The sequence below is a fragment of the Aspergillus caelatus genome, assembly GCF_009193585.1.
Source record: "Aspergillus caelatus strain CBS 763.97 unplaced genomic scaffold BDV27scaffold_296, whole genome shotgun sequence".
Taxonomy (NCBI): domain Eukaryota; kingdom Fungi; phylum Ascomycota; class Eurotiomycetes; order Eurotiales; family Aspergillaceae; genus Aspergillus; species Aspergillus caelatus.
This window is the reverse complement of record NW_022475559.1, coordinates 1-26,892: the sequence shown is the minus strand read 5'-3', so window position 1 is coordinate 26,892 and position 26,892 is coordinate 1. Positions and strand designations below refer to the sequence as shown.

General features: G+C 48.5%; 8 protein-coding genes across 8 annotated transcripts; 6 read left to right on the top strand and 2 right to left on the bottom strand.

The window, feature by feature from the left end:
- Window positions 1–1,790: 1,790 nt before the first annotated feature.
- BDV27DRAFT_163117 (uncharacterized protein) lies at window positions 1,791–8,000 on the top strand (the record flags this gene model as incomplete). Its single annotated transcript, XM_032073502.1, has 4 exons — window positions 1,791–2,201; window positions 2,260–2,863; window positions 2,924–7,278; window positions 7,353–8,000. The coding sequence occupies 4 exons, from the start codon at window positions 1,791–1,793 to the stop codon at window positions 7,998–8,000; spliced, it is 6,018 nt and encodes a 2,005-aa protein (XP_031922010.1).
- Window positions 8,001–8,497: 497 nt separating this feature from the next.
- On the top strand, window positions 8,498–9,665 carry BDV27DRAFT_60717 (uncharacterized protein). The gene has a single exon (XM_032077076.1). The coding sequence runs from the start codon at window positions 8,738–8,740 to the stop codon at window positions 9,548–9,550; it is 813 nt and encodes a 270-aa protein (XP_031922009.1). The 5' UTR covers window positions 8,498–8,737; the 3' UTR covers window positions 9,551–9,665.
- Window positions 9,666–10,472, top strand: BDV27DRAFT_60718 (MAPEG family protein). The gene has a single exon (XM_032077077.1). It carries the CDS (start codon window positions 9,781–9,783, stop codon window positions 10,285–10,287), a length of 507 nt encoding a protein of 168 aa, XP_031922008.1. The 5' UTR covers window positions 9,666–9,780; the 3' UTR covers window positions 10,288–10,472.
- Window positions 10,473–11,476: 1,004 nt separating this feature from the next.
- BDV27DRAFT_136919 (putative MFS transporter) lies at window positions 11,477–13,681 on the bottom strand. The gene is made up of 4 exons (XM_032068873.1): window positions 13,319–13,681; window positions 13,103–13,265; window positions 11,991–13,049; window positions 11,477–11,924 (listed from the first exon to the last, which is right to left on the bottom strand). The coding sequence occupies exons 1-4, from the start codon at window positions 13,509–13,511 to the stop codon at window positions 11,627–11,629; spliced, it is 1,713 nt and encodes a 570-aa protein (XP_031922007.1). The 5' UTR covers window positions 13,512–13,681; the 3' UTR covers window positions 11,477–11,626.
- Window positions 13,682–14,670: 989 nt separating this feature from the next.
- On the top strand, window positions 14,671–15,634 carry BDV27DRAFT_168965 (aminoglycoside phosphotransferase family protein; the record flags this gene model as incomplete). The annotated part of the gene is made up of 2 exons (XM_032074909.1): window positions 14,671–15,093; window positions 15,138–15,634. 2 exons carry the CDS (start codon window positions 14,671–14,673, stop codon window positions 15,495–15,497), a joined length of 783 nt encoding a protein of 260 aa, XP_031922006.1. The 3' UTR covers window positions 15,498–15,634.
- A 2,460-nt stretch (window positions 15,635–18,094) lies between these two features.
- Window positions 18,095–21,891, top strand: BDV27DRAFT_136909 (chitin synthase-domain-containing protein). The gene is made up of 7 exons (XM_032068872.1): window positions 18,095–18,595; window positions 18,818–19,238; window positions 19,298–19,659; window positions 19,748–20,594; window positions 20,662–20,845; window positions 20,903–21,548; window positions 21,605–21,891. Exons 1-7 carry the CDS (start codon window positions 18,512–18,514, stop codon window positions 21,740–21,742), a joined length of 2,682 nt encoding a protein of 893 aa, XP_031922005.1. The 5' UTR covers window positions 18,095–18,511; the 3' UTR covers window positions 21,743–21,891.
- Window positions 21,892–23,540: 1,649 nt separating this feature from the next.
- BDV27DRAFT_168964 (putative phosphatidylglycerol specific phospholipase C) lies at window positions 23,541–25,080 on the top strand (the record flags this gene model as incomplete). The annotated part of the gene is made up of 3 exons (XM_032074908.1): window positions 23,541–23,729; window positions 23,785–24,228; window positions 24,280–25,080. 3 exons carry the CDS (start codon window positions 23,541–23,543, stop codon window positions 25,078–25,080), a joined length of 1,434 nt encoding a protein of 477 aa, XP_031922004.1.
- Window positions 25,081–25,373: 293 nt separating this feature from the next.
- Window positions 25,374–26,598, bottom strand: BDV27DRAFT_136908 (aromatic alcohol reductase). Its single transcript, XM_032068871.1, has 2 exons — window positions 26,447–26,598; window positions 25,374–26,399 (listed from the first exon to the last, which is right to left on the bottom strand). Exons 1-2 carry the CDS (start codon window positions 26,477–26,479, stop codon window positions 25,518–25,520), a joined length of 915 nt encoding a protein of 304 aa, XP_031922003.1. The 5' UTR covers window positions 26,480–26,598; the 3' UTR covers window positions 25,374–25,517.
- Window positions 26,599–26,892: the final 294 nt, after the last annotated feature.

Genomic DNA, 26,892 nt, shown 5'->3' with positions numbered 1-26,892 from the left:
TGACAATTAGGGCAAATCGGCAGCTGATCTCCGCCAACAGGAGGCCCACGTGCTTGCCCACAATAGATTAAATCTATTAGCACGACGCGTTATCCATCTTTTCTCCTCCTTGATGTTAAGTGTTATTGGCTCGGCTAGAGCTAAATGCCTGGATGCCGAGAGGTGCATTTCAATGTACCTGAAAGTTTCCGTTGGAGAATATCTGAGTGCTGCATGTTCGATGCATCGGCTGGGCTAGAAGATTGCACAGAGTGACACAATTACGGGCAACGGGGCACCAGGGCACTGCTCTTCTTTGATGCATAACTTTCCAGAATACATAATTAATTTTCCCTTTCTTTTGCCTTTGCGTGATTTATTTTTCTTCTGCCTCGTAGGAGCTTCCCTCCGCAATCTCCAGGAGTAACTGTAGCTAAGCCACACTCTCCCAATCATGCTATATCGAATCCGATAATATAATCTCTTTATTAATTATCCCACATGCCCCTGTTCATCTCAACTATTTGCTCAGCAAGGCGATTATGCTAGTCCTAAACACGCAGAAAACCCGTTGTGAATAACACTATTTGAAGGATTCCCGTCCAACCTCGGTCTTGGCCCCGAAGCCATGTATGATTCCATGACGCACTACAGATTCTCTGGGCTCCATGCTTGCGAATCTGTACGACCTATACTGGGCTCCAGTACTGAAAAGGCAGCGTTAGCGAGTGGAAACCTCTTCCTCGGTGATCTTCCGAGCCCTGTAGATTACTTTAGTGGCAACGGCTGAGGTGGGTATTAAGGGATGAGTATATTAACGGCGGCCTAGTATAAGCAGACCTGAGTCTATTGTACTTGGCATAGCATGTGTTCCTGGTTGAGCTTATGGGTATCGTCTTGGTCATTGTTGACAGCTGACTCTGGGCGGGTACACACGAAAGGAGATGCGATTGCTTCGAAAATAGATAGGGATATTTGACTTGCCAGATTACCACGATACTGGAAGAATTCACAAGACACCTGTTTGCAGAAGGCGCACACTGAAGTAGTAATAAACTGATTAGACCTTAAGCTGCCTCCAGAAAGAGTGGACCTCGGTTTATTCCGCTAGGCTAAGATGCCTATCTCGCGCGTTTCCAAGGGACAATTCAGTCACAGCATACTAAGTCTGAATAAGAGGAGTTGTGCTTCGTTCAAGGTCATGGAAAATACGTAATAGAGGACCGGATGTGCGCGGATAAATGTATGATGTGGGGTGTGGAGAAGAAACCTTATATGAGCGTTTGTACCAGAAAACCAATCCATCCACTGTGGAAAACACTCACTCGAAACAGGATTCGAGTCGAAAATACTTGAGGAAGGTGAATACCACAAGTGCACCCCGGAGTATGGATCGGCATCTAGGGTTATGTGGTTGGTCATTATGGCAAGTCGTCACGGGTTCAGCTCAGTTCATGATGTAAACAGAAACATAGAACAGCCCTTTCCATACTATGGAAGCGATGATGTTCACAGTTCTAGACAACGCTCTGAATGGCTCACCAATTATCAAGCTATCCACTAGAAGCTCCCCCTTTGTGGAAATACAGTAAGGTACCGATGCTACCGCTTGCGTACACCAATCTGCGAGCTCTCTCCGCAGTGATGATGTCAAGTGAGATCACTGAATACGACGTCGCCTGCTTGGCTAGACCTTAATGTTCAATGAAAACCTTTCCGGCCCGCCTCTCAGCTAATTAAGCAACTACACTGTAGGTTTACTTACATGCGCGAATTCGACATTTTGAAAGAAGGGTCGCGTTGAGTTGCAAATGTCGGCAGAGGTCGTCCATCCCACCGCCGGGTATCCGTCCTTCCGGCAGGACATATTCCACGATGCGATCTCTGCAACGGGGGAGAATGGGAGTGCAGGTGACGCTCGAAAGCAGGGTGCCCTCCACCGGGCTAGTGATCAAATCGCCTCCCGAGTGCGACCTCAGCTAGACGCATCAGCGAAAGAAGTGTTCGACAGTGTACGATCGACGACAGATATCTTCGACGGTATTGCAGAGGAACGATTGAGGTTTATGCCCGAGAATGGCAGTCAACTTGATCGAGCTTTCAAGCACGCTGTGGTCCTAGTAGGCCGGTTGGAGCAACTCGCCCGACTGATGGCGAGTTTCTCATCCGGAACCGAGCGCGTAATCCGACTAATGGGGGGAAGTTTTCTCTTGCTTCTACAGGTACGTATTCGGATAAGTGCAGAGGTTCGCCGAATAAAGCCCATTAATTTGAGATCAGTGTGGTTCAGAACAGGCAGGACTCTTAGCCTCGTTCTTCCAGAGATTCCACAGATTTGCGGTTGAGTTGTCGCATTTTAAGAACAATCTGGATATATTAATGGCAGACACAGTTGCTCAGCAAGAGCTTGTGGCTGCGTATGCTGAGCTATGTGGGCTTATTTGTTCAGCCAGTGTGCACTATTTCCAAAAAGTCCAAGGCTCCTCCAAGGCTCTGGATGCATCCGATTTACAATCACGGTTTAGTTCGCAGGTTCAAGCATTCCATTCCCATCGTATTACGGTTAAAGAAAGGCTTTGGAGTAGACTTATCATGGGCGATGTCAGTGTGGATCCGTCAGAAAAGGTGCAAGAGATATGGGAGTACTTGTCCGTCAAGGATCGGGAAGCCTCGAGGGTCCTTTCTGCTCGTTCACCTCAGCCAGCAGAGTACACCTGCGAGTGGTTTGCCAATAGACTTTCTCAGATACGATCAAGCGACAGTCAATTATTTACTGTAACCGGTGACACCGGCACAGGGAAGACTGTTTTATCTGAGTGGATCACCCAGCAACTTCAAACATCTACCGATCCACAAGACTATGATGTTGTCACCTTCAGAGTTTGTGAGATACAAATCCTAAGAAACTGGAAGGTGTAGCAAGAGTAAACTAATCCTCGTACAGACGACGATATCAGCGCTACTACCGGTCCTATAGGATTGGCGAAAGGGTTACTACTAGAGATACTCGGACGCCAAGCAAAGGATGGAGATCTGCTAAGGGCTCTAGAGCACTCAATGAGCCTACACACATCTGGGGCCTCCAGTAAGAGTGTGGAGGACTCTTTGTGGCGGGCTATAAACATTGCTGTGAAAGAAACAGGGAAAATGATGGTTATCGTCGATGGTGTCGACAGTCTCAACGGGGATCCCGAGGTTATTCCTCGTCTCTTTGATCACTTGAAAATGTTGGTTTCACAAAGCCCTTCAATTAAAGTGATTGCCCTGTCAAGGCCCTTGTATAGTGTGCCTAGTGAGGCCTATCGGATTAAGATCGAACCAAGCCAGACAGCGGGCGATGTTCGAACAGTAGTTCGCAACGAAATTGAGTCATCCGAAGTGTGCATTGGACTAACATTAGAAGACCGAGAAGAAATCGAGGGTGGCATTGTAAAGAAAGCAAAAGGATGTTTCCCTATCGCACAATTGGCGGTCGGTCAGTTGAGCGCCCTGAGGACTTCGTCAGACATGATATCCCTGGTACAGAAAATACCTCCTTCGCTTCAAGATATGTTAAAACAGACACTCGATTCGATTGACCTGAGCGATTGGACAGCACGATCATTGTTGGCTTGGACAATCGTTTCCCACCGGCCCCTGCGAGTGCAAGAGGTTCGTTCTCTTTTGGAGATCGACACGAAAAGGACAGAAGTTGTACCTCGTGTAGGAAACGCCGAAGGCGACATTCGTCGGTTATTTGGCTCATTTATTACAATTGAAGATGAAGTTATTTCCTTTAGATCATCTGCTCTCCGACAGTTCCTCATCAATCAGGCGAAATCAGCCACTGGTGATAGTGGCAAAGGAAAACTGCCATTGACCATGAAGGAAGCGCATTCCGACCTTCTTATACGATTGTTGGCCTACGTGAAGCTCAATATAACCGATGAGGTAGAAGTGTCCACGACACCATTGAGCCAGTCTGCCCAACACAGATATTTCGATCAATATCAACTTCTCGAATATGCGGCAAGGTATTGGACACTGCACTTCAGGTCTTCTCAGATGAACGAGAAGGAAAGAGACAGCTTCAAGGTCACCAATCTATTCAAACGGAGCTTCCCAGACTCCGTTTTACTGGCACTACTTGAAGGCGGCTGCCATCAACTGCAATATCTGCCATACCAGGTGCAGGAGCTGCAGGCCTTTTGCGTCCAACTTCGTCGGCAGCTCCTCCCAGACCTTTCCCTCCCACTTTTGCAAAGCTTAATCAACGCAGCGCAGACTTCACAGCGACTCGAATCCGTTGACGCTATTGACTATTCCTATGAGGCCTGGAGAAAGAGCAACTCCCTCTTGGGGTCGCGCAATGTTGTTACGAGATTTAGCGCCGAGATCTTCATTGACGTTGCAGCACATAAAGACTCTAGGCAGGAGGCCTTCTTGCGCCATAAGGAGGAAATACTAGAGTATCTATTGCAAGCGTCAAAGGAAGAACTCGGGTTTTCAACTGATATGACAATCAAATACACACAGATGCTGCTCGATCACTATGCCACTTTGAAGCACAAGGAGTCCGTGAGGAGATTATCCAAAGAGCTCTTTGAGATGAGCATTGCTCGATATGGCCAACATTCTCAGGAGATGGAGAAGATCACCCAGCACATATATAGGCAACTCGAAAGACTTTCTATGTCTGACGTTACTGCAGAAATATTGCAAACCGAATATGAATTCTCGAAACAGAGTTTAGCGGTCACCGACCAACGTATGATCGATTCGACGTTGCAAATGATTAAGATCTACGAGGACGGCGGGGAAACCTCCAAAGCCGATGCGCTCTTCTTGGATACCTGGAGAAAGCTTTTAGCCGTTGAGGATACGTCGGGTACTGTCACCAAGCAGCAAGCAGAGTTCACTATAAGGTACGCCGAGTATCTCGAGCGACACTCTCGTAAGGAAGAGGCAGAATCCGTTACTAGCGCTGCATGGTTCTGCTTGGAATCTCAGATTTCTCGCTTTGACCAGTTAAGCTCAACTTTTGAAATGGTACTCGGTCATATTCGGAACATGAAATGGGACGCACTAGCCCAATCCGCAATGGGAACATTGTGGGGATATCGCAAGTCCCATAAGAAAGCCTCACATCGGCTTGTCCAAGTAGCCGCGTCGTTAGCCCAGACTGTCCAGCAATCTAACTCTACCGTTTCATCAGGGGAGGCGTCGATGTCTGAGGAACAAATGGAGATAATTCATGAGATTTTGGAGTCTGCCAAATCAGTGGGGATCCATTCATCCGATACTACGTTAGCATCAATGAAGGCCGCTAAGCAGGTGGCGTCTTCTTTGATGGAAAGGGAACGATACCCCGAGGCTGCTGGTGTATATTGTCGGGCTTTGTCTCATATCTGGTCCGGGATAGACAGCAAGTCGGCGACAATCCGACTCACTGAGAATGTTGATGAAACGGTAAAACTAGGAACAAGCCTTGCAGACTGTTATTTCAAAGATCTGCAAATTGACAAGGCAGCACTCGTGTATCAGAACGTCCTCAAAGCCGTACTCTCCTCTGATGCAATTGACACTCATATGGTTCGATCCACTGCGGACAGAGTTATCACATTTTATCGGACCATATACCGCTTCCTTGAGGCAATAACGACGTACGAAAATTTGTATACGAATATTTCTTCGCGCTTAGGCAAGAGCCACAGGCAGAGTATTGAGATCTTGTACGAATGGGGAGACCTAGCAAAGAGGTGTCACCACGAAAAGGAAGCTGAACAGGCGTATCAGGAGGTATACAACAATCTTCGGCACAACAGTCAGTTAGACCATCGAGCCATTGCCGCTGCTCGTGCTCTGGCTGCCATTTACGAAGAAACTGAAAGATGGACGAAGGCAAAGGGCGTTTATGAGACACTGTGGTGGACAATTTCCAGCGGTGACAAGGACCATCTGTTAAGCAGTGAGCTTGTCGAAGAAGTCTACCAGCATTACAAGACGTTGTTGGAGACGAAGCTGGAGGCGAATATCGTAGAAATTCATGATCTAGCAGCCAGCTATCGCAAGATGTGCCAACGACGGCATGGGAGTTCCAGTCGACAAAGTTACAAGGCAACACTTTCTTTGGCCGAAATTTCTCGCAGAGATAGAAGATACCATGATGAAGCAGTGGAACTGTATGAGACAGCTCTTGAACAGAGCAAAACCTTCTCTGACCGACAGGAAATGACCGCAATGGCCCTGAAACACTGTTTGGCTGATCTCTACGCCCGCCAGTCTCGGACCACTCACAAGGCTGCCGCGCTATACAGAGAAAAATATACTTCGTTGGTTCATGAGCATGGATATGCGTCTCGGGATCATAGTCTTCCACAGTTGCGGGAATTACTACAACTACTGCATCAACAGAACAATAAAGTTGCAAACCAGGAGCTTCGGGGGACGCTCGAGACAAGTACAGTGGCAACCTTCGAAGAGAAAACAGACAGCCAGCATTTGTACGCCGCGGCTGTCGAGCTCGCGCAAATGTACGTAGATTTTGGTTTGAAAGAAAAAGGGACCCGACTTTCGAGAGAACTCCGCCACCGACTCATCCAAGAGGCGATGGAAACGAAGGGGTCTCATAGAGCCACCAGCTTCGTCGTGGCATTCGAGATGACTTTGGGGAAGAGTCGCAATTATGCATCCATAATGGCCGACCTAATCGCAGAGATTCAGCTCTACTCGGCATTCCACCACGCTAGAAAACAGAAGGGTTTTATCCACACATTCATTGCTGGAATCCGCTTGATGAACTTCCAAAGCCTCAATGGTTGGACTGAGAACGCCAACGCCACCGATGCAGAACTGTTTCAGTTATTTACTAAGCGGTTCAGTAGCATTGAAACGGGCAAGGCCGTTTTGCGAGAATTCTACGACATCTGCATCTCGCAGGCACCACAGGGAAGCCTAGTGAAAAAATTGACTCGCGTGATCGTCGATAATGTTTATCAAAAACTGACCACTGGCCGTTTCCGACCGGGGTATAGCCATGCCGCCATCCTTCACGAGTTCGTCAAAGATTCCGGCGGATTTCAGGATCAGGACAGCACCCGAGATGGCGTAAAACTCTCCGAGCATCTTCTTGTGCAAGGGTCCCGTAAATGTTCCGATCGTGAACTGAGTGGGAAAATGCTAGTACTCTCCAAGACCATCCTGCATGAGATTATCTCTTCTTATCATGAGAAAGGGGTAAATCTCACAGACTTTGAGACCACAGATCTCAACCAACTTGCGATCTTGTTAGGCGGCCAGAGGAATTTTGAAGATCTAGAGGTGAGTATCCCATGCCCATCGGCCCTCTCTATTCCTCTTTTTTTTCGTCTTTGATAACGCTGACACATGCACAGTTCCTCCTGAACGAGTTGTGGTCTTCTCGTGTTGTTCAAAAGACCTGGTCTTCGGATACTATCATTCTGGTGGGGCGACGACTAGTCGAGGCTCGCTTCTCAAATGGTCGGACCATACAAGCAACTCAGCTGTGTAGTGGGTTATGCTATAATGTTAAGCGAGTCTGGGGTCCATTTGATCGAAGTGCTTTGGAGTTGACGAATCTGCTCTCGGCTCTCTACACCGCCGAAAGTGATCATGTTCGCGCAATGGGGGTACACGAATCCGTTCTGCGCCAGCTGCTCGAAGACAGCACAGATATCACGCTGTCGGAGGCGGCCGAGATTGCCTCTAAGCAAACGGCACTACTCCAGAGATGTTACCAGCGCAACGGTGGCTGGAGTAAGGGGTCGGAGAGGTATGAGAACATGTTCAACCGACTGAATGAGAAATTTGCCAAAGAGAAGAAATGGACGGCACGGAATCCGCAACACTGGACGGTCAAGGAAGTCGACAAATTGGGTGTTTGGGAGGCCCCACATGATTATGGATTCCTCACGGCGGGTAAGGGCGCTACACATCAGAACCAGCTGCGCAAGGCTAGTGAGCCCGATATTGGATCCCATGAAAACAAGCACCAGAGTGTGAGGGCTCAGGTGGTTTCATGAAGCTCGCATGAGAGTTTAAGCTGGATGTAATTGTGCGGTGACATGACCTTTTGGGCGGCATGCTCGCTGTCCCATTATAATGAGGAGGTATAAAGTTGTACAGAAGTTGCACGATATAGTTGTCAACATAATAGTAGTGGCAGTTGCAGTAGCTCGAAGAATACATGGTAATGGAAGGTTACAAGTCAGATGGTCACCATGTGATGAACGTCACGAAGTGGTACTAACCGGAGTTGTCTTTCTCTCCCCCTTTACCAATGACTGGGGTCCAAATCCCCAATTGGTGGCGTCCATGCGATAAGCAGAATGACAGACATCTGATTGGGTTCCGGTTATCCGGGGTATGTATCTCCAGCCAATGAAAAATATTGCGGCATTTTAAAAGGGGGTTCTTCATGACGCAATTGGCTGACCTAAGAAGTTTCCCATAAACTCTACCAGACTTCGGTCAGTGACGGTAGTACCTTCCATAGCCTGGTAGACTGAGGCTTCCATTCCAAGCCTGACAAACTAAGATATTCTCGCCGAAAGCTTATTCACCTGACGCTTTTTTAATTAGTTCTCCGGTTCTTTTACTCTTCCTTTTCCCTTCCTTTCTTTTCCTTCGTTCTCCTTTTACTCGTGGAACCGTCTTCCAACCCCAATTCTGGCTAGATACATACATGGATACATAGCGCGATCGATACAACCCATTAAGAGAAGAGAGGAACACCATCTCATGTTTGCGCTAAGAATCTATGCCACGCTACACCCCCGAGAATGACGGCACGGGTTTAGCGCGGCAACTGACCGATCCGCTCGTCGCTCAATATGTCTACTCCGTCTTCATCGCTCTCGCCTGGTGTAATGCCCTCGAACTGGTAGTCCTCTGTCTCAATACCTTCAAGCGCTATGCCGGTACCTACTTTTGGAGTCTCTTTGTGGCCTCCATCTCCATCATCCCCTTTGGCCTTGGATACCTCCTGAAGATGTTTCATATCACCTTCACCAACGGATATCTCGAGTTAGCTATCACCGACATCGGCTGGGTAGGCATGGTCACCGGTCAATCGCTTGTCCTCTGGTCACGTTTGCACCTCGTCGTTCACAATCGCAAGGTGCTCAAGGCCATTCTCTACCTCATTATCATCGACGGCGTCGTCCTCCATACTGCGGCTACCACGCTCGAGTTTATGAACAATGGTCTCTCCTACATTCACAACGTGACGGTGGCGTTTGGCATCATGGAACGAATTCAGGTGGTGTGGTTCTGTGTGCAAGAGCTCCTGATCTCCTCCGTATACATAGTGGAAACCGCCAAATTACTGCGGCTGGACCGCGGCGGACCGTCGCGCACCATTCTCACGCAGCTGATTATCGTCAATGTGGCCATCATGGTGCTCGATATCGCGGTGGTGGCAGTTCAGTTCGCGGGCTATTTCACCCTGCAGGTCACCACGAAGGTGTTGGTCTATAGCATCAAGTTGAAGCTGGAATATATTATTTTGGGACGGTTAGTTGACGTTGCACATATCCGATCGCAGCCAGAGACTCCACGATTTCGATTTTAATCGTGTGCGGAAAGTTTCATGGGCATCTACAACCCGATTGAAGAAGCGAGTCGGTCCGTCGGCAAGTCGCCGCCCGACATTCCGGCTGGCATGCCAGACCAAAATCTCACCCGCCTTAACGCCGAGAAGCTCCGAGAGGGGGAAGTGGGGGCCATTCTGATGTTATATGTTGCAAGTGGACAGCACATCTTCTTTTACAATCACACTCACTCCTGCATCACCTTGCGACAATGGCGTCCTTGTTAACTGCCGTCGGCCTCACTCAAAGCCCTTTATCGACACCCATCCCTAATTATGGCCCGGGCTTCCTCATCTTCCACTTCTTGTTCGCCTATGGCGTCCTCTCCTCGCGCACTCTCAAACAGTACTACGGCATCGACCACCAAGAATCTCCCCGTCAGGACCTGAGCAAGTACGGCGAGGCGGCCGTGCGGGACGGCAAAATAACCCGGAAGCAGCTCGAAAAGCTCCAGCGCAATGAAGCGGCGCATGCCAACTCCGTCGAGAACTACACCCTCTTCGTCGCAGGAATTACCCTTGCAACCTACGCCGGCGTACCGCGAACGACGATCAATGCGGCGGGCTTGACGTACACTGTGGCGCGGGTTCTCTATGCGATCAATTACATTACTGCGGAACGGAGAGGGCCCGCTATGTGGCGAGGCCTCTTTTGGTGGACCGGGAATCTGAGCTGTCTGACACTGCTGTGGAAGGCTGGCCAGGCGCTCAGTAACTAGGTAGCCTCGCGTGTCGATACCAGGTCACTGCTTCTGTCCTAAACAGACAATGACTTAAAAAAAGTCCCAGTAGCCTGTAAATAATAGCTGACCTCTGTAGTACAAGAACAATTCCGTATATCGCAATATCTACACAGGCTAAATATATAAACATCCGTTTATTGAACTATTCAACGCATTTGATTTTTAATAAGAACTAATGTTAGATCCCGAAATGCATTTTTTTCAATTCCATCTTAGTATCTATATTCTCTTTATATTCAATTGCTAGGGATTTATGATACACTTTACTCCAGTGGCTCCTGTATTGCCCAGCCGGTCCCTTTGGCTCTAACGTCCTGAGCATTCTTGACATTTTCTCTCCGGTAGAGTAGAAGCTATATCATCAACTTGCACTGTACCATTCCCCACTCAGTAACCTAAATAGGGATATCGAATGTTGACCTGTATAATAACGCCCGCATGTTCATCAAGTCACGGATTGCAAGACCCTGAGCCCATTCTCTTCTGCCATACTGATGGTCTGGATTCAACCACATGCTTCTGATCTACACCTGCGAAAGGTGGATTATTCGTCTCATACGTTTCGGTGTAAGTTTCGTATGACGCAATATGTAATACTTACTCTGCAGTGATATTGTGTTAGACCTTTGGAAACGCATACGGACTACTAGTTTCAAAGATGGCCATTGATAATTGAGATGGGCCAACGAGAGTTTGCGTGTACCTGACTTTTTTTCATCTATTGATATGATCCGGGGGGGCTATAAACTGTGTTACATCAACAGTTCTTCCGAGAATAACCCGAATCTACTATACAGTTACTACGGCAGGAAAGGTGACTCAGTTGACATATTATTTTCCCCTCACGCGTTGTCTTTCCAATTCCAAGTATAGGTCGCCCCCGATATTCGTTTCGCTCTGTGGATAACATGCCAGTGCTTAATTAGCTATATAAGAGACGATTTCAAGCATCTAGGACTGACCGAGACGTTAAAATAACGATATGTCTACAGTCGTCTCTCTGTAGCTAGTATGACTATAGCTGGGTAGCTGAATCTGGGGGTTATATCAGCATTCAATGCCAATTCTACTTAGTATTGCTACGTTTGGCAGGTGTTTTGATTATATATGGCTTTTTGATTTGACACTACGCTGTTTTCCTACTTAGATTGATTAAACACAGTTATAGCCAGGAAATCAATATGCTCTGGTTCAACGAACGTATGCTGTGTCACTAACAATATGTTCACTGCGTAAGGCAATGTTTAAAACTCATTTGCAACATATCTTCAAGAAGCTGTACCGTTCTAACAGCCAAACTAAGTCCCTCATTGTCTCAAGCTTCCTCTTCCTCCTCTTCCGGAATCAGTCTCTGCCGTTCTTCGTCGCATTCCGCTCGCTTCTCATCCCTCCATATTTTCTCCGCAATATATACATAGGTCACCAGGGCTGCACCCACGACGAGGCCAGCCGTGGCAAGGAAGATATTAATTGGGATCGGGTTGCCGTGGAAAGGACCGTGCGTCAGATAGTCCAGCAAGTATTGGGCGAAGTTGACAAGGCCGGAGAAGCAGATGATTGTCCCGTAGACTCTGCCGAAGGTTCCGAAGCCAAAGACTTTGGTCGCATAGTCGCTGTTGATGTTGGAGTAATTAGTATTGCAGTTGCGTAAAGTATGTGGCACAAACAGGTATACTTACGACATTGCCGAGTAGTAGTATGGTCTTAAGAGAACGAAGAGGATGACGGTCATATAGCCCGTCCACACAGCGGGAACAGAATTCAACACGCCAGTAGTCGTGGTCAGGAGCACGATTACTGCCAATGTAGCCGGCACACTGAGATTATCGAGCAGGACCCCGATAACAGGCGTGAAAAGTATACCCCCTACGGGCAACGCAACATCGAAGAAGTCATTGATCATCTCGGCCTGCCGTTCTGAGTGGAGCATAAACTCGTACTGCGATCGTACGGTCGCAATGAAGTAATTCATACGCAACATCTGTAGGACTGTCATAAGAAGGATCAGGATGAACCACGGTGTCTTCATCTGCGAGTGAGCCGGTAAACCATGCAAGACCCCCCATACCCGACTTGTTTCGTGCCGCTCTTCTTCCCATTCCTGTCGTTGTTTGCGCTCACTCTTGTCCCCGAAGACTTTGTCGATCTTGCGTAGTTGATCCTTCCGATCCTTCGCGCGGTCCGTCCGGACCTGCCACAGCTCTGAATTGCTTTCGATCTCGGCGTCCGAGTCATGGACATCTTGCGTGACGTCCTCGGCCTGTTCAATTTTGACTTGCAACTGTTGCGTGGTTTGGTAGTCGTGGGTTGGCATGATCGTAAGCAATGCGATGAAAATGAAAGCCGGTACCGCTAGGTAGGCGAGGAAGAACCGCTTCGGGGAAAAGGTCCCTGGGTTCTTCTCATACGCCAGACGATAGAAGAGGTAAACCGCTGCTGATGCATCAAATGCACCTGTGACGAGCGCGACAATCGTTCCGGTGTACTTGGGGAACGCATTGGCGATTCGGAAAGATGGGACAAAGATAAAGGTGCCTCCCAACGCCAACAACAAGTTTGCCGCGATATAACCGTCCACGCGACCTGAGAAAGAAAAGGCCATGAGCAGACTACCAGCAGCCAAAACTACACAGCCGATAAAACCACACCATCGAGAGCCATAGCGGTCAAGGATGGTGCCGACCGGAAGAGCGGACACATTCGCCGTGATAGAGCCGACCATGAAGAAAAGATTTAGGCTGGGAACGTGTGTAAGACGGATGAATCGTAAGCTGGAATGGGGAGAACGTACCGAAGATCTTGCGCTCTACATACGTTGCCCTCCTTGGGCAACAACGTCTCGGTGCACAGGTTTTGGTACACGCCTTCATTGATCATCACGGGCTTCAGCGCCGCAAAGCCGAAGACGATTCCCGAGGCGCACCAACAGGCCAACAACGTCACAATCACCTGGGCTTCAAAGCGAGTCAGCTTCTTGATGCAACCCACCAGGGTATTTCTTGCTTACCGAGTCGCTTCGCAGTTGACACTCTGTACGCCGGGGTCGCTGCTTTCGTGTCCAACAGCTCTTCCACGGGAGGCGGTGGTAAGACATCGTAGCTGATTTCGCGCCGGATGGGGATGGAGAGGATACTCTCAGTCTCGAGGACGTCCACATTATCCACCCCGTCAATGGAAGACACCCGTTGCACTAGGGACATGATACTATGGTGTGAGGATGCGCAACTGAGGCGCTTTCAAGCAAAGGAGAGAGTCTAAATGAATAAATTACATATTCTGTGGAGTAAGGACAAAGTGAGTGTGATGTGTGGAATATATGTTTAGACATTAGGCGAGATGGGATCGGTGGTACCTTCTGGAACGGTCTTCCTCCTTGAGGGGGGGTTGGATTTCACCGCCTCTAAAACAAGGAACTGACATCAAGCATTAAATCATCTTATCAATCTTATGACTCCACTCACCCGAGTTAGTCTATGTATATCGCCGCATTTTATTGGGGGTGGCAACACTTGGTCTTTCTTTTGTCTTTCTTAAGTTTCTTATAAGTTCTTTATTTTCCCCATATTGTAAAATTTCTCTTTACGCAAAAGGTCTCTTTAGATATACGTAAAGCAATTGCTAAATAGTATACAAAATGCTTTCGGTGGACTACAATGCAATGACGGTACTAGGATCTCCCTACCATATATAGTGTGGATACAGATGTATATAAAAGTGACAGCATACTAGCACAACCGTGGCCCGGTTTTTACCTCTTAGAGGGATATTCATAAGCCTGAAGATGTTTAAACAGGAGATAAAAAGGAAATTAAAATAAGATAAAAAAAAATAAAAAATAAAAAATAAAGAAAGAAGGAAAAGAACAGAAAGAACCCTAGAAGGAAGGACATGGCTAAGTCAACTGAAAGTACAGATCCTAACTGGCGAGGCAACACTGAGGTGGGCATCGGCGGGGTCCAGGCCTGTTGGATTGATTCTCGATACATACCCACGATACCCACAGCATCACTTGATCTTTCTTCCTCATTATATGCACTTCATATGTTATGCATGAATTCTTATTGCTTCTTATTTTCTTTATTACTTCTGATTTAACAACATGACTTGAAAATAGGAGAACAGTTGGCCCTTCCTGCTACTCCCAACTACACACCTACCATACACTCTAATTCCAAATACACAGGTCTTACTAGACGTCCTAGAACCTTGACGAATATGAACTAGGTGATCGTTTTCGACATCTTCATCCATTGAATTAGACCGGACTCCATCGCCAAGGGTGGTAGGCCATCCGGTTCCGGAGCTAAGGATCACACCATTCAATTGCGCACTCAGAATAACCTGAGAGACCCCTACTGCATGGATACCCCGAGAGATATATTCTACAGTAGGAGATCAACACTGCTTTCAATCAGACTTTGGGTTGGACGAAGGGTTTTCGGCGCTGTAGGGCAATTAGGAGTCAGAGCCAGCCGCAATAGGATCGTCAAAGGACCATGCGAAGCTGCAGAGCTCACAGCCTTGCAATATGTCGCCAGGCACACAACAGTATCCGTCCCTAACGTTTATGGTGTTTATCACTGTCCGGATAGTCTCTATATTGAACTGGAGTATGTTCATGGCATGGATGTTCAAAGAGCCTGGCTTGGTGGCTATCTGTCACCGCCACAGAAGAAACAGATGGTCAGTGAAATAGCAGGCTATATCGAGCAGCTCCGAAGCCTAGAGCCACCGCAAAAAGAGATAGTTGGCTCAGCAAGCCTTGAAGGAGGCCTAACTATCGTACTGGATATTTCCCCTTCGCCTCTTTCTGGAAACATGAAGAGTTTCATTGTTTTTTTCGCAAAAATATCCCTATCGAGGACTCCACCAAAGTATTCGGCCAAGAGGTGACCGATTGTCATTCCCGTTCTTATCGAAGCTGCTTTACCCATGCCGATCCCTGCCCGCGGAATATCATTGTAGACAATGGCAGAGTCACTGCACGTATCGATTGGGAGTTCAGTGGATGGTACCCAGAACACTGGGAATATACCAAAGCGCACTACATACAACTCATTATGCCTGATTGGTACGAGGGGCTAGAATCAGCCATAACAAAATATGATGAGAAGCTGAAAGCCGAATGGACCACCTGGACGCAATGCGACCAACCTGGAATGCCTGTTGATATGTGTAACGCTTAACGTTGTATTGGAAGGGTAAGGAAAGAGAACTGTGTATCCGAAACTGCCGGTCAGATCTACCAGACATTTGGAGACCAGTGGTCATAGGAAGATATATCTTATTTATTGCATTCAGGGATATAGATGCTATATTGCCTCTTTTCTTACCATTTTTCCTTAATTTTTCTACGATTTGTTATGAAATCGGTTTCACCGAAGCATCCTTCGAGCTTTATACATGCCTCAGGCAACAACAAAAGGGAGACACGGAACACGTCGCGACCACCGAAGCCTCATCCCTTGGCGGATACAATCTGTCAAGGCAGGGCATTCTCATTTGTTCCCCTCGTACGGAGTACAATGGAATGTTTTCTGGTGACAGCCGAGGTGTAACGGTTTTCGGTGTGTTCCGCTCCTCGGACGGACCCTTGAATCTTGGTCGCGACGCCTCCTGAGGGGTTCTTAAACCTAATAAATGCAACAGCGATGACCTGAAACCGTATTCCCCCATAAACCATCGGGAAGTGGGCCAGCGTCCTGTCAAATCAAGGTGGAATTGCAATCCGTAACCCCTGGAGCGATAGATGATGAAATTTGACGCTAAAGAACGAGGATGAATCAGGGGAGGGCGTTGGTGCGAAGAATCATGCTGATTCTTATTCTGCGAATTGTAGCTTTCAAACCACATGGCTTAAATCCTCCGTCCTGTCTGTATAATATTCTTATTTTTAATATATTTTATGTCTTTGTCTTCCCTTTCCCACATTGCATTCTCATGGCTGTGCCGTTGCTGAAGAGATGGAGGGTTGCATTAGGCGGTGGCCAATCGGCAACATATGTAGTAACGCATGGATGCCCATTCCACCACCGGGAAGGCCAAAGGGGAATCGATGATCTGAACGGCTTGGTATCTGAGTTACACAATGTCTCTTCATGATCCCTTGATGCTTGATTGATAGGGATAGGCACGCCATGTGTGATAGGAATAAATCTACTAGGTACTAAGCACTCTGAGACAATGTTCATCCGCATCTATAAGATCTGGTCTTATTGTGCCAAAAAGTTACCAAGGAGTCTAAAAATCTAAAAATACCACGAAATATCATAGTATCTCAAACTAACGCTCCATTATGGAGACAGATCCCACCGGAAATTCTAGAATAAATAGGCTACCAACACCGTCCCTCAGCCTTGTCAATCGTTGTCCAACGTGTTCAACCGCCAACTTGTGATCAGCAAAACGAAGTGTCCTGGACTGGTCGAAAAATCAAGGGACACTTCTCTCTAACTGAGTTCCCCACTTTTCTTTTTCTCATCCTTTTGTTCTTTTTCTTTTCTTGGCAGTGCGACAAGCGTTTCATGGGGCATCTCCATGGGCCGTTTTTCAACCCAGTCGACCAACCTCCTGTCCGGAGAGGTTGATTGAAATGTCATCTCCAAGGCAAAAAAATGTCAGTGTCCTGCCACGGTTCATACCGGACGACTGCACCCGCTGTCCATGAATGTCCCGTCATAAGGATTCATTCACTGATCGAATGTTAAAGCCCCCCTCGGCTATGCGCATGTTGTGACCCACAGTGGGGTAGGCATTCCTCAAGCAAGACAAATCAGAAGACATGGCCCAACCCGCAACGCCTGGAGAACGGCCACTGAGCGATCGGGAGAGGGCACTGGAACGACTCCACCCGGATGCGTGTCGCGCGATCATGAAGGGAGGCACTGCTCCCTGGGGAAGACCAATGATGATGATGGACGGTCGGCGTCAGCCACCGGAAGGAATCATATTCAGGATTGGTCGTTCCCTTGATGAAGTGTGTTGCGTTGCTGCGTTCGGCTTGAGGAGTTGTACAATGTCGTGCCTGGGATGGGGCCTTAGGGGTTTTCCCTCCCGGTAGGGGTGGCAACTGACCTGGTGGATAACATTAGTAGGCTTTTCTTTTTTATTATTTATTTTTTATTGTACGGTACCTCAGGCACCCAAGGGATGACTTGAGGATATGCCTGAAGGGGTTATCGATCGACCTTCCAGCTGGCGACTCAGATGCATCTTTGTGGGCCACGCCGAGTAAGCTGATGACGGAGTAACCGAGAGGAGAGGACATGATTATACGGAATACTCCTATAGGGATGGTTTTATAATTACACAGTCTCGATTCTTTATTTTATTTTATTTCATTTTATGTTATTTCCTTCTATCTATTAAATTTCTTATTGTATTTTAATCTAGTTCATAGTTTATTTTCCTCTTTCTCTAATTTAACTCTGTTTTCCATTGGGTCTGATTTATTTGTTGTTCTGGACCTATTATTCAGAGAGGGAGAAGGGAGTCTCTCCAAGCCACACCCATCACTGCGCCCCCCTTGCAGCCTAGTTCTTTGTGCACGCCTGAAGAGGACGAATATGAAATTAACCAAATATTTCCCTAAAATACCAAAAATAATTCTCGAGCTCATTGATCAACCTTTCTAGCCATGACCCTGCATGGATCCAATGATCATAGCAGGATCTGGCCGTTCCAGGCAGTTGGGTGCTTGATCAAGGTTGTCTGTCCCCTAGAAAGAATTAAATTAGAATTAATCACACGTAGGAATTTGGTAGATTGGAATTTATATATAGAATGCATCCATGGTTCCACACCCACGGCTGCTGACTGACCAGGACTTTCGTACCTTCCCATTTATTAATTGTATGGGGGGATTTCGATCTCGTTTCTGGACCTCTGGAGAATTTTTAATTTTCTTTTTTCTTCTTTTTGTTTAACAACTGAAGCCCTTGTCTTCCCGTCCTTTCTTTTTCTTCTTCCTTTATCTTCTACTTTTCCTTTCCTCCCTCAACCCAACGGAACGAACGGACTGACCCTACCGACGATCCTTGCCGGATCTCCCTACCTCTCGCTTTGGTCCCTCGCTCGCTGTGTCTCATGCAGCTTCGCTTATAGGAAACGAAAACAGAAAGCACTGGTTGTAATTGGGGATCTGATATATACGGTTTGTGTCGACTGTTGACGGTGCATTTTCGCCCACACGCCCGTCGAGATGGGACCCGTACGGCCCAACTCCACACACTCTCCTCAGCCAAGCCGGAGCAGTTTTTACTCGCATACCAATCCCTCTCGAACTGTAAGTGTGATCAGCGCGACTACCTGCAATAGTTGGACGCTTGTTGTTTGCTGTGCTCGTATTCTTTCTTTTTTTTCTTTTCCTTTCCTTCGCTCATTTCCCTCGCTTTCACTTTTTTCTTCTTTTCTGTTCTTCGGACCCCCTCTCCCTGCCATCCGATGAATTTTTGTTTTGGCAGTGCCGCCATTCTCTTCCGTTCTAATGCCTCCTCAACCGGAACAGCAAACGCCCGGCTTGTCAGACCGAGACGAGCAGGAGCAATCGTCGCTCCTGCGCCATAATCATCCCAGTATATACGGTGTTGAGGATCCCAGTCTATCGTCCGATTCACTGCGTCGCTATACCCTCCATGACCCCGGTGTCACCGTTTTCGCTGCGCCCCCCTACCAAGAGTCCGAAACGGCCGAAGTTTACGATGCCACGGGCATGTCGGAAACCAGCGGGATTAAACTCGATACCTTCCAGCCACAGAGCATCAGTAACCGGTCGGGTCTGCGCCGTTATGGAACCCGTAAGATCAACCTCGTGCAGGGTTCCGTTCTGAGTGTCGACTATCCGGTGCCCAGTGCCATTCAGAATGCCATTCAACCGGAATATCGTGAAGCGGAGGAGGCCTTCTCGGAGGAATTTACGCATATGCGGTGTAGGTCCTTTCGTACAGCAACACCATGAGACTGGTTGGACTAATCCCTCCCGTCACAGATACGGCGGCTACTTGTGACCCGGACGAATTCACTCTGCGAAATGGATACAACCTGCGCCCGGCCATTTACAACCGCCACACCGAACTGCTGATCGCCATCACTTACTACAATGAAGACAAGGTTCTGACCGCCCGAACCCTGCACGGTGTGATGCAAAATGTGCGCGATATTGTCAACTTGAAGAAGTCCGAATTCTGGAACAAGGGAGGTCCCGCCTGGCAGAAAATCGTCGTCTGTCTCGTCTTTGACGGAATCGAGCCGTGCGACAAGAACACACTGGATGTGTTGGCCACAGTCGGAATTTACCAAGATGGAGTGATGAAAAAGGACGTTGATGGTCGGGAAACGGTCGCTCATATTGTGAGTTTTGCGAGTTCCCCCCCCAAATTCTGACGTTTTCTCCAATAATTCCCCGAGCGCGATGAATCGATGGGACTGACCGGAACAGTTCGAATATACCACGCAGTTGTCCGTCACCGCAAATCAACAGTTGGTTCGGCCGCAGGGCAACGACCCCTCAAATCTCCCTCCTGTCCAGATGATTTTCTGTCTCAAACAGAAGAATAGCAAGAAGATCAACTCTCACCGTTGGCTCTTCAACGCCTTTAGTCGGATTCTGAACCCGGAAGTCTGCATTCTGATTGACGCGGGAACCAAACCCGGCAAGAAATCGCTATTGGCCCTTTGGGAATCTTTCTATAACGATAAAAACCTCGGTGGTTCGTGTGGTGAGATTCACGCTATGTTAGGAAAGGGCTGGCGAAAGGTCCTGAACCCGCTAGTCGCCTCGCAGAATTTCGAGTATAAGATCTCCAATATTCTGGATAAACCCCTAGAAAGTGCCTTCGGCTATGTCAGTGTGTTGCCCGGTGCCTTCTCAGCCTACCGCTATCGTGCGATTATGGGCCGCCCCTTGGAGCAGTATTTCCACGGAGACCACACGCTATCGAAGCGTCTCGGAAAGAAAGGTATCGAAGGTATGAATATTTTCAAGAAGAATATGTTCTTGGCCGAAGATCGAATCTTGTGTTTTGAGCTCGTGGCCAAGGCCGGTTACAAGTGGCATTTATCGTACGTCAAGGCATCTAAAGGTGAAACGGACGTACCGGAGGGTTCGGCCGAGTTTATCGGTCAGCGACGACGTTGGTTGAACGGTTCCTTTGCCGCCGGTTTGTATGCCATGATGCACTTCGGACGAATCTATCGTAGTGGACACAGCTTTGTTCGCATGTTTTTCTTGCACATTCAAATGGTTTATAACTTCTGTCAACTTATTATGACCTGGTTCTCTCTCTGTATGTCCCACCCGCACCCCCTTCCCTGCACGAAAGATCTCGTCCGCTGACTTTGGTGGCTGTTCAGCTTCCTACTGGCTCACCAGTTCTGTGATCATGGATCTCGTCGGTACGCCCGCTACCGCTAACCAGGACAAGGGATGGCCGTTCGGAAATGAGGCTTCGCCCATCATCAACACCTTCCTCAAATATGGCTATATCTTCTGTTTGATGTTGCAGTTCATCTTGGCGCTGGGTAACCGACCGAAAGGGTAAGTCTTGCTGTTGATTGTGATGAGACTCGACGGCCTGCTAACCCCCCCGATTAGAACGCGACTTCCCTACACGCTCTCTTTCCTCTACTTCTCTATCGTGCAGATTTATGTCCTGATTCTGTCGTTCTACTTGGTAGCCAACGCTTTCACGGGTGGCATGATGGACTTCGATTTTAGCCACGGTGCGAGCGGGTTCTTTTCATCGTTCTTCGCTTCCGATAGCGGTGGTATTGTCTTGATCGCCTTAATTTCCACCTACGGTATCTACGTCATTGCCAGTCTGCTCTACGGCGACCCGTGGCACATTCTCACCAGTTCATGGGCCTACTTCTTCGGTATGACGACCTCGATCAACATTCTGATGGTGTATGCCTTCTGCAACTGGCATGACGTCTCCTGGGGAACAAAGGGATCCGATAAAGCCGAAGCCTTGCCCTCCGCACAGACGAAGAAAGAAGACGGCAGCAAGCAGCAGTTCATCGAGGAAGTGGACAAGCCGCAAGCGGATATCGACAGCCAGTTCGAGGCGACGGTCAAGCGTGCCTTGACGCCGTGGGTGGAGCCGGAGGAAGAGGAATCCACCAGTCTGGATGATTCATACAAGAACTTCCGTACGATGCTGGTGTTGCTCTGGGTGTTTAGCAACCTGATTGTGTCTCTGTTGATCACGGCCACTGGTGTCAATTCTATGTGTTTGACGGTATGCTTCTCCCTCTCCTTTGATCGCGCCTCGCTTGATGCTAACGAGTCGCACAGAACACCTCCACGACGAGAACCTCGTGGTATTTCCGAGTCATTCTGTGGGCCACGGCCGGTCTGTCTTTCTTCCGGTTCATTGGGTCCATGTACTTCTTGGCCAAGTCGGGTATTATGTGCTGCGTGAGCCGCCGCTGATTCAGATGCTGGGCCTGTATAGTACTCCACACCCGATGTCCCGCTGGGCATGGTGGGTGTCATAATTGCAAAATCTTTCATGTATTAACGCATATGGAGACGGGCAATGTATATAGCCGATGATAATAGACTCATGATGACTTTAGCGATCACGAATGATGTGGTAGAAACCGCTCCCGAAGTAATCAATGTGACCTATCTCATGCTTCCATCGAATCCCCGGGGGGCTTGTAGGAATTCTACCGCGGTAATGATTTGCCTGCTTTCTTAATATGACCTCTCATGTATCTGAGCATATTATTTTCGTCGGGTGACTGGATTACGATCCACAAATCAGAGATAGCGGATGATCTGTTATCGCCTATCATGGAATATTGCCACCTGGAATTCAGGAGAGCATACTTGCGTTGAGAATGATTGCTGAGAGACAAATTTGTCGGTAAGGATTCAAAAGCATTGGACATTGACTTTTGCAGGCCCGTGACTCTGGAGGGTTTTTACTTACCGCTTTCCGTAGCAACAACTATATACTTCTCCCTTACTGCACCTTAACATTGCGCAAACTCAGGCACAATGGGGGGGGTACTGTGTACCAGACGAATCAGAAAAGCCAGTCCACACCCGTGTTCTGCTGTTATAGCAAGGATCTCGGAGCCAATTTTTCAGCCGTCCCATCTATCTCCAGTAATCAGATAGTGGAGTCGGATTGTTTCATCTCCACCGGTATATGTGAGGTTCATTTATGACTCCGGCGATTGGATGGAAACCTTCCGAGACCAATATATCCGGATGGATGCATCGCTACATGTTGTTTTTCAAGTCCTTGCTACGTAGTAGTGTATTGCTTTTCACTATTAACTGTTTGTCAAATAGGAATATCTCACGGCATTCGCGCCGCAGAGAGACGCTGTGGGGCGGGTGGAGAAGGACGAAATCTCTCGCGTGGATACTCCCAAAGAAACCCGATCGCCTGCCCACGGCCCGTGTTGTCGGTCTTGAACCTCACTGGTAGATGGACGGTCGTGGTTCCTGGATGATGCATATCCTGATAACGAGTCGTATGCCGCTCTGCATGCACGAGATGCACTGGCTTTTGAGCCAACGGCAGTCATCCGAAAGAGCTGTGTGTCGTACCTTTTTTTCTCTTTCTTTTTTTTTTTTTTTTTTTTTATCCTGCCCCTTTTCGCCCACATACACCAATTTGCTCACTGAACAACCGATTCAACTCGAGGAGAGTTGTCTGTCACCTGAGAGTACTGAAGTCTTACCGTTGAGGCAACCCCTTGCAGGGCAATGACCCCTTTGAGAGGGATAGATCATAGTAGGCGATGGAACTGGGATGCTAAGCTCACGTTCCTCGCCTTAGCGTAGGCTGCCCCATGTCTTGGTTTAGTACTTCTCCCCACCCTAGTAGCTTAGCCATTGCTTGTCCAATCCCATTCCCATTTCACATCACGCTCTATTCCTGACCAAGGCTGTCAAATGAGAGCCCCACTCATGTGGCATCCACTTCATATCGTTTTCTTTGTCGATATGGCTGCCATCCCGTCTCCGGTGACTTCCAAGGAAGAACGATTTGTAAAGTTGGACGGTGATAGGCTGCCTCTGGTCGGTATGAAGTCGAAGTCCCTCATGCCTCGACGGGTCTGCGCTTCAACCCGACGCACGGCGCACGTGGGATCCAAATGGGACGAAAAGATAGCTCCTCCGGTGGGCTATATAAGCTTTGCCGTGGACGGGCTCAGGTGTCTTAGCAAGTAGCATTGTTCAAGCTCACGGCCTCAATTGGAGAGTAAACATGAAGTCCGCCGCTCTGCTTACTGGTCTCAGCCTCTTGGCCTCTCTAGGTCTTGCTAGCCCTGTCACGTCTGAGTATACGAGCGTGCGAGAAGCTCCTTTCGGATACAAGGCTGGTTCCCAGGAATCCATAGAGAACTTGAAGGACAAGGTCGAGAACATTGTGTGGCTCATTCTCGAGAACAGGTTGGTGTGCCCTTGTGATAGCCATATGTGGAACAAACAAACCCCTTAATTCCAGCCAGTGGTATGTGAAGACAAGCACTAACATATGGTCCAGATCCTTCGATAACATCTTGGGAGGTGTGCGCCGCCAAGGACTCGATAACCCGATCAACAACGGACCATTCTGCAACTACAAGAATGCGAGCGACCCATCCTCTGGAAAGTACTGTACTCAGGCCAAGGACTATGATTCCGTGTTCAACGATCCAGACCACTCCGTGACTGGCAATAATTTGGAGTTCTACGGGACTTACACCCCAAACAATGGTGCGATTGCCAGTGGCAAGGTCGTCGCCGACCAGTCTGGCTTCCTCAACGCCCAGCTCAACGACTACCCCAAGCTGGCCCCAGAGGAGGCGACAAGGCAGGTGATGGGATACTACACCGAGGAGGAGGTTCCTACACTTGTGGACCTTGTGGATGAGTTCACGACCTTCAACAGCTGGTTCTCGTGTGTGCCTGGAGTAAGTGTGATGAATCCGTATGTTGTCGGGCTTTACTAACCTATCCAAAAGCCTACCAACCCCAACCGCTTGTGCGCTCTGGCAGGAACCTCTGCTGGACATGGAAAGAATGACGATGACTTCCTGAACTATGGCATCTCTAGCAAATCCATCTTCGAGGCCGCCAACCAGAAGGGCATCTCCTGGCTCAACTACGATGGCACCAACGGAGAATTCGAACCGGATTCTCTCTTCTTCACCCACGTCAACCAGACCTCCCGGTCCAACGTGGTGCCCGTCGAGAACTTCTTCCAAGATGCGTACTTGGGTGTCCTGCCTAAGTTCTCTTACATCAACCCCTCCTGCTGCGGCACCAACACAAACTCCATGCACCCCACCGGCAACGTCTCCTACGGTGAGGTCTTCGTCAAGCAGATCTATGACGCCATCCGCCAAGGCCCCCAGTGGGACAAGACCCTACTCTTCATTACCTACGACGAGACCGGTGGCTTCTACGACCACGTCCCTCCCCCGCTCGCCGTCCGCCCGGACAACCTGACCTACACCGAGACTGCGAAGAACGGCCAGAAGTACACTCTTCACTTCGACCGTCTGGGTGGCCGCATGCCAACTTGGGTTGTCTCCCCTTACAGTAAGAAGGGATACATCGAACAGTATGGAACGGACCCCGTCACCGGCAAGCCCGCTCCCTACAGTGCTACCTCCGTCCTCAAGACTCTCGGATATCTCTGGGATATCGAAGACTTCACCCCTCGTGTCGCCCACTCTCCATCTTTCGATCACCTGATCGGCAAGACTTTGCGCGACGATGCTCCTATCGCTCTCAAGACTCCCCATACTTTCTCGGTATAAGTCTCAACCCGTGAAGTGAGACGGGAATAAAAGTGATGATGAATGTTCGGTCTTCAGTGAACGATTAGATGTTATAGAACATTGTTTTGCTTATAGATACGCCTAGAGCGAGCGTGATGATGATAAGATATAGCTGGGTTATTTTCTATATTGTATATTCATTAATGAAAGACTTTTGATACTAAAATAAGATTTAAAAAGAAAGCCACTTGCCGCAATATCAGTATTAGCTTTTGAAAAACCGTAAGCTTACCACGACTGCGCCTCAAATACTCTGTTCAGGGGGCACAACACTCATATAAACCTAGGCCTGGGACTGAATATCTCCTATATCCAAATGAAACTTAATCAAATTGCAAATCTCAGCTGTCAAAATCACTACGAAACGAACCCCAGACCCACAGCCCTAACCAGAATAAACTAGACTACTCCATGCCCTATCGCAGAGAGTCCCCCAGCACCGTCTTCACCACCTCCTCAAGGTCAGCCTCCGTCTTGAACCCCAACCCAAGAAGCTCATTATCAACATTCTTGAATTCTCCACCGTATCCCTCGGCAAACACCGCCCGACACACAAGACCCACAATAGCCCGCAAATCCGTATTCCCCTTCGCCCATTCCTCTCGCGCCTTAACCTCCAGCTCCGCCGTACTCACATCCACTGGATTCCACTTCCTCTCGGGAGCTAGTCTCTGGACAATAGTGTAAATCTGGCGTTGAGTCGTGAGCAGATCATGCACATAGACAGGACGATTCTTCGTCGCATCGAAGTGCAACAAAACTCCAACGACCGCCTTAGCAATCGTAGCTAGAGTAGTGGTACTAAACGGCCGATCACCACCGTCATAGAACGCAGGCGTTTCAGACCTCCAATCGAAAAAGAACCCCGCGTTAAGACCCCAGTCAAGGAAGGGTCCATGGCGGATCAAAGTATATGTGAAGGTGGGATTCTCCGCCGCTTTGGCCTCGAGAGCTTTGTTGACGGCAATCTTGGACTGGTATACGGGCAAGGTGGACGACTTGGGATTGCCGACGTCGGCGCTGAACTCGGAGGGAATGAATCGCTTGATGCCTGCAGCGATCGCGGCGTCGATGAGGGTGTGTTGCACGTCCATGGCGGCAGTTGTTAGGGTGGAGATGATGGCGTCTTGGCCCTTTAGAGCGGTGGTGAGCTCTTGGGTTGAGTTGTAGTCAACTGGGATCACTCGGACGGTGGAGGGGAATTGCGCGTTGGAGGAGTGTCTGGTTAGAACGGTGATGTTGAACTTGTTGGATTCGATGAGGGCGTTTAGGACTGGGGTGCCGAGGTCACCGGAGGCCTTTGCTTGTTAGTTGTGATTCTGGTTCGTGAGGGGTGGAAACTTACGCCAGCAATTGCAACATTGCGAATCACGGTCATGGTTGGGATACTTGACTAGGGATATGAATAGCTTGACTGGGAGATGATGAGGTTATGTAGTAAACACAGGAAAATGAAAAAGAATACTAGACTTGACTTCTGAGAACTGCAGAGTGCGGTAGACGATCGGCTTTATATCATGCCCGTCCTGAATGATTACTATTGCTTACGCCATCTCACTGGAAATTTCTACCAGACACCGAGAAAGGACCCTGGTGTCCACATACATAATCCTCACCACCCTAAGATGCTGATAAATTGATAATAGTGAGAGCATGCCAGATATGGATGCGGATGCAGGTGCGGACCGCTAAACCTGTACCGTACTTGATCACCTGACGCACGTCCCCACCTGCCGCACGAATTTCTGTATGGCAACCAACATTAAAAATGAAGCTTTAAAGCAACATACT

What these genes read in the sequence shown, in the direction of transcription:
- BDV27DRAFT_60717 (XM_032077076.1), top strand. Translation starts at nt 8,738, where the DNA reads ATGCCACGCTACACCCCCGAGAATGACGGCACGGGTTTAGCGCGGCAA.
- BDV27DRAFT_60718 (XM_032077077.1), top strand. Translation starts at nt 9,781, where the DNA reads ATGGCGTCCTTGTTAACTGCCGTCGGCCTCACTCAAAGCCCTTTATCG.
- BDV27DRAFT_136919 (XM_032068873.1), bottom strand. Translation starts at nt 13,511, where the DNA reads ATGTCCCTAGTGCAACGGGTGTCTTCCATTGACGGGGTGGATAATGTG. An exon ending in TGTAGAGCGCAAGATCTTCG is followed by an intron (nt 13,050 to 13,102) that starts GTACGTTCTCCC and finishes ACACGTTCCCAG; the next exon opens with CCTAAATCTTTTCTTCATGG. An exon ending in TACTACTACTCGGCAATGTC is followed by an intron (nt 11,925 to 11,990) that starts GTAAGTATACCT and finishes CAACATCAACAG; the next exon opens with CGACTATGCGACCAAAGTCT.
- BDV27DRAFT_136909 (XM_032068872.1), top strand. Translation starts at nt 18,512, where the DNA reads ATGGGACCCGTACGGCCCAACTCCACACACTCTCCTCAGCCAAGCCGG. An exon ending in GGGAAACGGTCGCTCATATT is followed by an intron (nt 19,660 to 19,747) that starts GTGAGTTTTGCG and finishes TGACCGGAACAG; the next exon opens with TTCGAATATACCACGCAGTT. An exon ending in CTGGGTAACCGACCGAAAGG is followed by an intron (nt 20,846 to 20,902) that starts GTAAGTCTTGCT and finishes CCCCCCGATTAG; the next exon opens with AACGCGACTTCCCTACACGC.
- BDV27DRAFT_136908 (XM_032068871.1), bottom strand. Translation starts at nt 26,479, where the DNA reads ATGACCGTGATTCGCAATGTTGCAATTGCTGGC. An exon ending in GCAATGTTGCAATTGCTGGC is followed by an intron (nt 26,400 to 26,446) that starts GTAAGTTTCCAC and finishes TAACAAGCAAAG; the next exon opens with GCCTCCGGTGACCTCGGCAC.